The sequence below is a fragment of the Fukomys damarensis genome, unplaced genomic scaffold (genome assembly GCF_012274545.1).
Source record: "Fukomys damarensis isolate Sample0158 unplaced genomic scaffold, DMR_v1.0_HiC HiC_scaffold_12, whole genome shotgun sequence".
Lineage (NCBI taxonomy): Eukaryota > Metazoa > Chordata > Mammalia > Rodentia > Bathyergidae > Fukomys > Fukomys damarensis.
This window is the reverse complement of record NW_022900924.1, coordinates 59,085,153-59,095,765: the sequence shown is the minus strand read 5'-3', so window position 1 is coordinate 59,095,765 and position 10,613 is coordinate 59,085,153. Positions and strand designations below refer to the sequence as shown.

The window sequence follows — 10,613 nt, the reverse complement described above, 5'->3', positions numbered from 1 at the left end:
CCTCTTTATGACTTCTCGTTCTGCAGCCCACTACTCATCTGTTCATAAGTTTTTTCTGGACGCTTACACAGTGGAGTCATAGAATTTGTAGTCTTTTGCCTTCCAGCTAGAATGTTTCTGAGATTCACTCATGATGTGGCATTTTCAATATTTTGTTTCTTATGTGCAAATATTTTTATTGTATGCATGTACAGTTAGACCTCAGCATCGAGAGACACCAAAATCCAAGGATTTTTAAGTTCCTCATGAAAAAAATGTATTTACATAAAACCTATATATTTTAAATAATTTGTTACTTTAATACCTAATACAATATAAATACTACAGTTATGTACTATATTGAGGAATAATGACAAGGAAAAAAGTTCACTATACACATGTGGACACTACACAGTGAACTATACTGTATTCATTAATCACTTAATGGGTTTCCACTTTGACAGTATCATAAATAATGACTCTATGAATGTTCGTGTACCAGCCTGTGGTTGTATGCTTCAGTGTACTCAGTGTGACTGAAAAATATGGTGAATGTTTGAAAACATGTATTACTGTAAAAACATTGCCATTCACTCCCTCTCAAAATACCCCACCTTGCTTTGAACACATTTATCCCATCATTCTTGCTGCTTTCCAAAGCATTCTGGAAGTTCTCTTTCATGAACTCCTTTTTACATTGTCCTGGCTGCTTCAGTGTTCTGAATTGATTGAAAATGTTTACCTTTTATGGTCATTTTGACTTTGGGGAAGAGCCAGAAGTGGAGTGAGGATACAATATAATGTCTTTTTTTTTTTTTTAGTTTATTGGTACATTTTAGGTATACAGTACAATTACATCAATGTAATGTACATTAATTATTGGGATCTTGTACCTTTACATGACAGGTCTTGGTTCTCATTTTTTCCCCTTGTCCCTGCCCCCCCTTCACCCCTCCTCCCCTCCCCATTTACAAACACTTTATTTCCTTTTTTTCTTTTCCCTTCTTACCTTTCCCCTACCCTTTCCACTTTCCCTACACCTTTAGCCCTTTTCTTCCTATTTCACATGGTCAATTATCTCTTTAGGATCTTATGTACTATTATAGTTTTTCACACCAGAGAAACTATTCGGTATTTACACATGTGTGTGTGACTTATTTATTTCACTCAGGGTATTTATCTTTCCAAAAGAATTAAAAGAATCATATAACAGTGATATATGCACACCTATGTTTATAGCAGCAGTTTGTAATAGCCAAAACTTGGAAATTGCCCATTTGCCCATCAGTTGGAAACTGGCTAAAGATGTGGTTTTTCAGGGCCGGGGATTTAGCTCAGCAGTGCGGTGGCCTGCCTCGCAAGCGCAAGGACCTGAGTTCAATCCCCGGTACCACCAAAAAAAAAAAAAAAGTGGTTTTTCTATAAAATGGAATACTACTCAGCCATAAAGAATGAGAAATTAGATTCATTCATAGGAAAATACAATGTAATGTCTTTTGAGCCTGCTTTTCCTTTGGCACTCAGCAGCAGGGTTGAGCATACTTTTGATCTTGTGTCTTTAAGACACAACAGAACTTCCAGGGCCAGGGATTTAGTTCAGTGGTGCCTAGCCTATCTTGCAAATGCAAGTTCCTGAGTTCGATCCCCAGTACTGAGGAAAATAAAACAAAAACTTCCAGAGCTGCTTCAGAAAGTGGCAAGAATAATGGGATGCTTTTGAAGTGAGGGGGGAGTATTTTGAAGTCAATCAGTGGCAATATTTTACTGTAGTATATTTAACAATTTAAATACCATATATTTTTATCCACTGTGTAAAACTAGAATAGGTGGGTTATGTGGTGATTCTGTGTTTTATACTTTGAGAAAGTACCCCAGAATGGCCACACGTACTATTGTACATTCCTGGTAGCAGTGTGTGGTGGTTCCAGTTTCTCCACATCCCCTTCAGCACTTGTTGCTAATAACCTGTCTACTATCCAAGTATTTTCTTTCAACTTTGGACAAGCCATGACTTTATCTAGGGAGGAGTGGAGGTCTTGTGGTTAAGAACATGGGCTGTGATCTAAGTGGCTATCAATTAAGGGAGGAAAGGTTTATTTAGCTCACAGTTTGTAGAGGTAAGGACTCCAGTTATAAGATTAGGGCTCACCCTATTCTTTAGGATGACCTCATTTTACTTTGCATATGCAAGCTGGGCATGGTGGTGCACACCCATAATCCTAGCACTTCAGGAGGCTGAGACAGGAAGACCACAAGTTCAAACCCAGCAATTCAGTGAGCTGGCTGAGATCTTGTCTGAAAAAATATTGAAAAAGGCTGGGGATGTAGCTTAATGCAAGCCCTAGGTTCCATCCCCAGTACAAAAACAACAATGAAAAAAACAAATTACATATGCCAATATTTCTAAGTCATATTCAGACACTACATATGATGCGGGGCACAATTCAACTAATACATGTACTAAATTTACTTCATGATTTTTTAAGTTTACAGTAAGTTCACATCATAGATTTTAGATTGAAATACCTTATTCAAAATAATCTGAGTAGGAGGCCCGGGGTTTAGTTCAGTGGTGCTGCTGCCTGCCTTGCAAGTTTGATCTCTGATACCAAAAAATAAAATAATCTGGGTAGGGGTATGGAAGCAGATAGAGGAGGGCCGTAACCCTAGTGGCACCCAAGCACGAGTGGGGTGAGCTTGTGAGCTTTCATGCTGGAGGAAGCAGTAAGGAATGAAAGACAGGGGAAGGAGGTTGAGTGGAGCTGCTGCCTCCCACGTCCTTTTTTCAAGGCTTTTCTAGTCTCTCGACCCTCATCTGCAGGCCAGGGAGCCTGAACCACAGAGGTGCCATGGCAGAGCGGGGTAGACATGCAGATCTGCCCTCTTTACACTGGGCTGGGGAATTTCAGTCACAAGTCCTGTCGAGACTTCATTTGTTGGGGGACAAAGGGTGACAAACACACCTAGGAAAAATGGTATAATTTTCTCTGAAGACTGAAATTTGCCTTTGTGAACATTGATTCCAATGCTAAATGAAACGCCCTTAGCACATATCCCAAGCTGCAAGAACTTATTTTTCCCTTTTCAGTATTTTTTGTGATATTACCGTGTAGTTCAAACAAATTGCACTGGACAAGCCAGAAACGATGCCAAAATTTTATTTGAAAAGTGTTGAGTAAATGAGTATAGGAGAAACCAGCTCGGCAGACCTAAGTTGGGCAGAACAAAGAAAAAAGGTAAAAACTAATATAAAAGTACATGGGGGTGGGGGTGGGAGAAGTACACACTTCCTTCGAGAAAGGCTTCCCAGGCTACCCTATGCACTCACCCATGATAGCGGCTTTTATACCATCCCCCTCTGGTGGGAGCTCCTGTCCTAAGTGTCCCGGGGACTTGTCATTAACAGGTCCCACGTACTGTCCCAGCCAGCTGTGCCACCTCCTTTCTCCTGAATAAGTATTAAAGCTCAGAAATGAAGGCACCAGTGAGCTTTCTTCAGCTGGCTTTGAACTTATTGTCCACTGCCCTGCACTGTTTCAATTTACAACCAACCCATGTTCCTCATTTTAAAAATACTAAAAGGGGCTGGGGATTTAGCTCAGTGTCACCGCACCCACTTCCCAAGCACAAGGTCCCCCGTACTCCCCTCACCCCCCAAAAAAACCTAAAAAATTACCCCCAAAAAGCCACCCACTCTTACATCAATGGTTCTCAGCTTGGCTGCACATTAATTGGGATTATGTAGGAGCTATTTTTAAAACAGTTTCTTCGTTTGGGGTAGGGCCTGTTAAACTCCAACTGAGTCTTAAGGCAGCCAAGGTTGAGACACCACTACCATCTGTTTTGTCAGCTTTTAATGCTGAGCTTCAAAACTTTTTCATGATGGCCCTCATTCTGTAGTTTTTGGCAACATAAAATCAATTATTTTTAAACGGCTGTTACTGTATTGGACAAAATGGATTTTTATTGACATCCTATTGACATATTGCAATCTTTTTCATTGTAAAACTTTTTATATTATCTGTGTATGCTTTTTCATTTTCAGAGAAACTTTCTGTAGGCAAACATTAAAAATATTAATTACTTGTTATCAAGCCGTTCTCCAAAAAAACGAAAAACCACCGCTCCGGGTTAACATTTAGACTCGCGGATGTGAACCATCCGGCGCTGCAGTCAGTACCAGAGAGGCGCGAAGTGCAGGGACAGCGGCGGTGTTTGCTCTGGGTTTTACAGTGTGCTTGGGACCGAATCCAGGGCCTCGGGCAACTATGGGCCGCGGTTCCACTTACGAGACTGCGTCTTCGGCCCCACACCCGCGCCCCAAAGTTACCTCGGCAGCCAGCGCGGGACAGCGACTGCGACGCGGAACCCCGCCCAGTGTGAGCCTGCGCCCGCCTTCCGGAAAGGAAGCCCCGCCTCGGGACGCCCTTCTTCCGCTCGGGTTTCTCTGTCATTGGCTAGAGGTGGACTATATAATGACATCATTTCCGGCGGCCTGTCCTTTCCTCGTTGCCCAGGCGGGGTCCATACGGCGTTGTTCTTGGTGAGTCGTCTGTGGGTCTCCCATCGCCTCTTAAGACCGCCAGAAAGAGCTTCGTGGGCGAAAGGGATGCGAAGAGCGGAGCAAAGCCGGTCAGGCTGGGAGTGCGCTTGGTCGCGGCGCGTTTTGCACGTGGCCGGCTCGGCCCGCCGCAGCCTGTCAACAGTTGAGGTGGGGCCGGCAGAGATCGCGTCCTTGAATCACGCCGCTGGCCGTCGGGCCCCAGCTCCCAGCGGCGATCGAGCCCAGGCGCTCATTTTGACCGGCTTTCTGGCTAGTTGAGTCATAGTCTACTAGCGAGGCAGCTCTTTAGGGGAAGGGCCTGAGGTAGAGTTGCGTTTTCAGCCATATTGATGGGAACTGAAACAAGAATGAAGAGTGAACTAGGGCTTTGGACCAAGGATGAACTTCTTCAAGGAGTATAGAATGCAGCACCCTCCCTGCCAGAAGATTTACAGCCACTCCATATTAAGCTGCAACGTAACCAGTTTGCTGCTAAAATCTGTTTCTACAAACCCTACATGTTGAAAAACTGGGTCAGAGATTCTGAGTTCCAGTTGGTCGTTGTAAACACAAAGAGCCACGTGTGGCCACTAAACGACTGAAAATGCCCATGCCCTGCTTATGTATAATTATCTCTGGATTGAGGGGTCATGCGGTCACCCACTCAGGACCCCACCTTAAAACCCAAGAGCTATTCTTCTAGTGAAGCTTCCCAGCCACCTAATGTAGTTCGCAGTTTAGTTACTCAACTTTCGTGGAAGAAGCACAAGCTTGCTACAAATGGCATGGAGTAATTCTGAAATACCTGCTTACAGTCTTTTAGAAATACCTGAAACCTGTTGACCTTATATACCCCCAGATGCGATGCTTTTTTCACATTTAATTACCTTTGCTTTTCCACAATTTTTCCTTCACTTGTATGTACTTTCAAAAGTATGAAGAACTGGGCTTGGTGGCATATGCCTGTTAATAGCGTTTGGGAGGCTGAGGTAGGATTGCTTCGAGTTGAAGGCCAACCTGGACTACGTATTGAGACCCTGTCTCCACAGCCCTCCCCCCAGTATAAAATTTAAACTGCTGCTTTCTGGTTTTATTACTTTGATGTTCTGTAGTCCATACTGCTTTTCTTTGCAAGATTTGCTTCATTTGTAGTGTGTGACATATGTGGGAGTGTTCTATTTCCCTCCTGATACTCTTAAACTCAGTGCCTCACGTAGAAGGTAAACTAATTTTTTTTTTTTTTCAGATTCCCATCGTAACTTAAAGGGAAACTTTCACAATGTCCGGAGCCCTTGATGTTCTGCAAATGAAGGAGGAGGATGTCCTCAAATTCCTTGCTGCAGGAACCCACTTAGGTGGCACCAACCTGGATTTCCAGATGGAACAGTATATCTACAAAAGGAAAAGTGATGGTCAGTTACTACTTCGATTTTTGTTATTTTAGCTGTATGTACAAGTTGCAGTTGTGCCATTTTAATAAGCAGTACTGTTGATCGTGGTTGGGAGGAAAGTTTCTAAGCTCTAGTGGAAGAGTCTGGCAATTGCTGAGTTATGGGGCTTGATTGGATTGTAAGAAGGTATGAAAAGTGAAGACAAGTTCCTGTTAGGGCCTTCTGTTCCATAGATACTGCAACAGGTGTATGGGACTGAATTCTGAGTGGAAACTAGGACAAGAGGTAGGAATAAGCATTAGTAGAACTGGAGGAGAGGTTGGCTGTGGTAAGGATGTAAGGGGCATTAAGTTAACAAGTTACTTTCTCAGCACATTGCCGCTAAAAGATGATATCATGGGAAAAGTGCCAAGAGGCCTAATGGTTGGTACAGAGGGAAGAAAGGAAAATACGAACTTTGCCAACTGAGTCACATTGCACATTATTAAAGCCCAGGTGGAGGCCAGTCTTGGCCAGTGAGCTTCTGGGTGTCGGAAGTGTGCTACATTAATGGCAGGATTTTCACTAACAGCAATAGAGCCAGCCTCTGTGACTGGAGTTTGATAGTACTTGCTGCCACATACTCTGCTTTATTCACTGCCTTTAAAAATTCCATGTACTCAAAAGTGCAAGGTCCTGAGTTTGATCCCCAGTACCAAAAGAACAAACAAAATATTCCATGTAGCTGGGTACAATGTGTGCTTGGCATACATGAAGTCCTGGATTCAGTCCCCGATTCCTAAACATGTATGTTCCCACCTAGGAATCTACATCATAAATCTGAAGCGGACCTGGGAAAAGCTTCTGCTGGCAGCACGAGCCATAGTCGCCATTGAAAACCCTGCTGATGTCAGTGTCATATCCTCTAGGAACACTGGCCAGGTTTGTGAACCCATGCTTGTTTTTATACAAATAAAGCTTATTTCATTTCAGAAGATTTTCGTAGGGTAGGATACTAGTCCTCCTCTCCCAATCTTAAGGATCTTTGGTGACTTGAAAATGTCTTGAATATTTTTTTTTAATGATTAGCAAGATCAAACTTTTTTATTCTTTTTGCTCTGGTTCTGTTTTGAGGGGTTTTTTGTTTTTGTTTTTTTCCTCTTGAGAAAATTTAGATTTATTTAAGTCAGTTACAGATTGACGTCAGAGTTCTAGAATAATTTCTTTCACCCCAATTTTTGGCAAATTTAAAAATTACAGAGCAGCAGCATTTTTTTCAGCATTGATGATAACACAGGTTCTCTGAGTGGTTTTTTTAATTTGATTTTTGAGACAGGGTCTCATGTCTTCTGCAGGCTGGTGTGGAATTCAAGAGCAGTCCTTCCTCAGCCCTCCTGGGTGCTGGGTTTACAGATGGGTACTATAACACCTGGCCCCCTCAATTTTATGTGCAGAATTGTGTCTAGACCCCTGTAGTTTGGTGTGATAGAAGAAAGTTTTTAATTATTGTTGTAGAATGAACTGAGTGACTGCTTGTTTGCCTCGGTGAAAATTAACGGCTTGCCTAGGTTGTACCAGGCAGAGTTGTCTGGGTACTTGGACTATAGCAGAGAAATCTCTGTGGAGAGGGAAAAAGGGATGGGCACAGAAAGGTATAGCAGCTCTGATTAAATTTGACCAGGCACCAAAAGTATTTGATAGCAGCACTATTCTGTTACATATATTCATTTCATGTGAGCCTATAATTTGCCAGTCACTTGAGAAAGTAATCTCTTTGGTACTTAAACCCAGGCATGGTGGTAGACCCCTGTAATCCTGGTACTCTGAGAAGATGAGGCAGGAGGGTTCCAAGTAGAAATAAGGGAGCCAATAAGACATCTAAGGGGAAGTGAGGGTGGAGAGCACATTTCAATAGGCAGAAAGGCACAGAGTTAGGGACATGTAGATAGGTGCCACTGAGCTGTACTCTTGGCTCCTAATGCTTTAAATGTTAATGTGAAGGGTTTTTTGTTTGTTTGGTTGGTTGGTACTGGGAATCGAACTCAGGTCCTTGCACTTGCAAAGCAGGTGCTGGAACCACTGAGCTAAATCCCCAGCCCTGAAGGCTTCATTTTTGAAGAAAGGGTGTGAGCAGTTCTGCTAGATAGGCTGGGTTATTTCAGAACTGGCGTTAGCACACAGTGTTCCTGTGAACCGCTCCTATTCTTTGTTTCTTGTCTCAAAGAGGGCTGTGCTGAAGTTTGCCGCCGCCACTGGAGCTACTCCTATCGCTGGCCGCTTCACTCCTGGGACCTTCACTAACCAGATCCAGGCAGCCTTCCGAGAACCACGTCTTCTGGTAGTTACAGATCCCAGGGCTGATCATCAGCCCCTCACGGAGGCATCTTATGTCAATCTGCCTACCATTGCTCTATGTAACACAGATTCTCCTCTGCGCTACGTGGACATTGCCATCCCTTGCAACAACAAGGTAACAATTTCAGGATCTGGTTTGCACATGCGTGCTCTGGAAAAAAGAACTGGATGTTCCTTTGCACATTGTTAGAGCTTGGAGTTGAGGCCACTGGCTGGCCTGTGGACTCCCAAGTGTAGGTAGTGTGCTACACGAGCAGCAAGATTTTCGCTAACACTTCACTCTGGTCCAATGGGTGGAGCTTGATAGTAATTCTTGCTACAAGTATAGTGTTCATGTGTAGCAGCTTTAAGGAGAGATAAGAACATCTGAAAGATGGCCTGTTTTCTGGCATTACTTGGCCTTTATGTTTTCCAGGGACACTGCATTTCCACAGAGGTAGGTTGTGTGTGGTTCAAATTGGTCTGCTTGTTAACTGGTCTTAAAACTGGCACAAACTGAAATTTACCAAATAAGTTTTTGTTACTATCATGATAATGTGCAGGGACACTTTCCTCAATCACACTGCTACCAGAGTTTGGTGTTTTGGTTTGTTTTCTGGTCCCTGTGATTCCAATGTGCCATCAAGGTTGAGATCCCTTGACTAATAATCTTTTAGAATCATTTTTAAACCTACGACATAGGGCTTCATTTGGTACCAAGGGACTTCTATGTGGGGTTGGAGAGTGGATCAGGGCCATTTCTGGCTGATGGGTTGCCTGTTAATAAATTGGCATTCTTCACAGGGAGCTCACTCAGTGGGTCTGATGTGGTGGATGCTGGCCCGGGAAGTGCTGCGCATGCGTGGCACCATCTCCCGTGAACACCCGTGGGAGGTCATGCCTGATCTCTACTTCTACAGGGATCCCGAAGAGGTAACGCTTCCTCTGCAAAAGGCTTATGCATAACAAAAACAAGTGGGGCACCTTGGTCTGCTTTTTAGAAGCAAAATTGTTGGTCCTGCTAACTTTTTTTTTTTTTTTAATCAAGATTGAGAAAGAAGAGCAGGCTGCTGCTGAAAAGGCTGTGACCAAGGAGGAATTTCAGGGCGAATGGACTGCACCAGCTCCAGAGTTCACTGCTGCTCAGCCTGAGGTTGCAGACTGGTCTGAGGGTGTACAGGTGCCCTCTGTGCCCATCCAGCAGTTCCCTACAGGTATGTATCAAGACCAAGGGCTTTTACAGGTATCTGACAGGATATGCAGTGTGTTTCGTAGATGGCTGCTGGGATGCGGGGAGGGCCAGTAGTGCTTTGGAGACAGTGCTGATGGCTTTTTGATCTTTTCTTAACAGAAGACTGGAGTGCTCAACCGGCCACAGAAGACTGGTCTGCAGCCCCCACTGCTCAGGCCACTGAGTGGGTAGGAACCACCACTGAGTGGTCTTGAACTGTTTCTTCTGTGGACACTGAACTGAAGCAAAGTGGAAAAGAGGTTGATGGAAAATAAAACACAAGTTTCCAAAAGTTGTCTACTTCCGTTTTTTTTCAGTCAAAATGGCTAGAATTTCTTTACATCAGCCACTGGGTAAATAACAAGTGTTTTTACTTGTTTTCTTGAGTTTTTATTCTGAAAATAGATGTGAGCTGTGCATGAGTAGTATCCCGGGAATGTTTTTTTCAAGGCCTTCTGATAGCTGTTTACCCTTGGATGGCCATGCTTGAGTGATCTCTAGTACCTACAGGCACACCTCAGGCAAACTAGTGTAGTCCTTACCTTCCTATTACTGATCTTGTGTTTATAGGCGCTGGAAGAGTTTTGCATAGAATTTTCATATAATACTGTGTCACGATTTAAAATACTGTCCCAGATTGATTTTGTTTTGTTTTTAGTACTAGGTATCAAACTCGGGTCCTTGCGCTTGGAAAGGCAGGTGGTGGAACCACTGAGCTAAATCCCAGGCCCAGATTTGACTTTATAATAATGATCATTGCTGGTGTTTTGTTTTGTTTTTTAAGGAGTAAATTTGTTAGATTGGACCCAGCTTTTGAGGGACCTGAAACATTCACAGCGATGAATATGTTGTCTTCACATGTTCCTTAGGACATCTTCCATTGATAGAAGGCAGTACGGGGATCCCATGCTGCTCAGCCATCTTGACAGCAAGCACACCTGACTGGGGAGTGCAGTGTGGGCACATGGACTGTTGCTCTGCAGTCCCTGAAGAGCCCTTGAAGCATCAATCCTTGCATATTATTGCCACTTTTGCTCAAGATGGTAGGGAGCCAGGCCTGCCTGGCTAGTGCAAGGTCCTGAGTTTGATTCCAGGTACCAGAAGAAGGTGGGAAGCAGGGAAGGACCAGCAGGTCAGCTGGAAGGGTGAACCTGGA

The 10,613-nt window shown here is 43.7% G+C and overlaps 1 protein-coding gene and 2 non-coding genes across 3 annotated transcripts; all 3 read left to right on the top strand.

The window, feature by feature from the left end:
• The first annotated feature begins 4,434 nt into the window (after nucleotides 1-4,434).
• Rpsa (ribosomal protein SA) lies at nucleotides 4,435-9,749 on the top strand. The gene is made up of 7 exons (XM_010624536.3): nucleotides 4,435-4,522; nucleotides 5,769-5,934; nucleotides 6,716-6,834; nucleotides 8,117-8,362; nucleotides 9,031-9,159; nucleotides 9,275-9,440; nucleotides 9,578-9,749. Exons 2-7 carry the CDS (start codon nucleotides 5,802-5,804, stop codon nucleotides 9,670-9,672), a joined length of 888 nt encoding a protein of 295 aa, XP_010622838.1. The 5' UTR covers nucleotides 4,435-4,522; nucleotides 5,769-5,801; the 3' UTR covers nucleotides 9,673-9,749.
• On the top strand, nucleotides 6,387-6,536 carry LOC117285767. Its single transcript, XR_004516891.1, has one exon. It is a non-coding gene; the product is annotated as a small nucleolar RNA SNORA62/SNORA6 family (small nucleolar RNA).
• Nucleotides 8,423-8,571, top strand: LOC117285766. The gene has a single exon (XR_004516890.1). It is a non-coding gene; the product is annotated as a small nucleolar RNA SNORA62/SNORA6 family (small nucleolar RNA).
• Nucleotides 9,750-10,613: the final 864 nt, after the last annotated feature.

Bases quoted from the DNA above. Each gene is read 5' to 3' on its own strand.
- Rpsa (XM_010624536.3), top strand. From the start codon at position 5,802: ATGTCCGGAGCCCTTGATGTTCTGCAAATGAAGGAGGAGGATGTCCTC. The intron at 6,835-8,116 runs GTTTGTGAACCC...CTTGTCTCAAAG, and splicing joins CCTCTAGGAACACTGGCCAG to AGGGCTGTGCTGAAGTTTGC. The intron at 9,441-9,577 runs GTATGTATCAAG...TTTTCTTAACAG, and splicing joins CATCCAGCAGTTCCCTACAG to AAGACTGGAGTGCTCAACCG.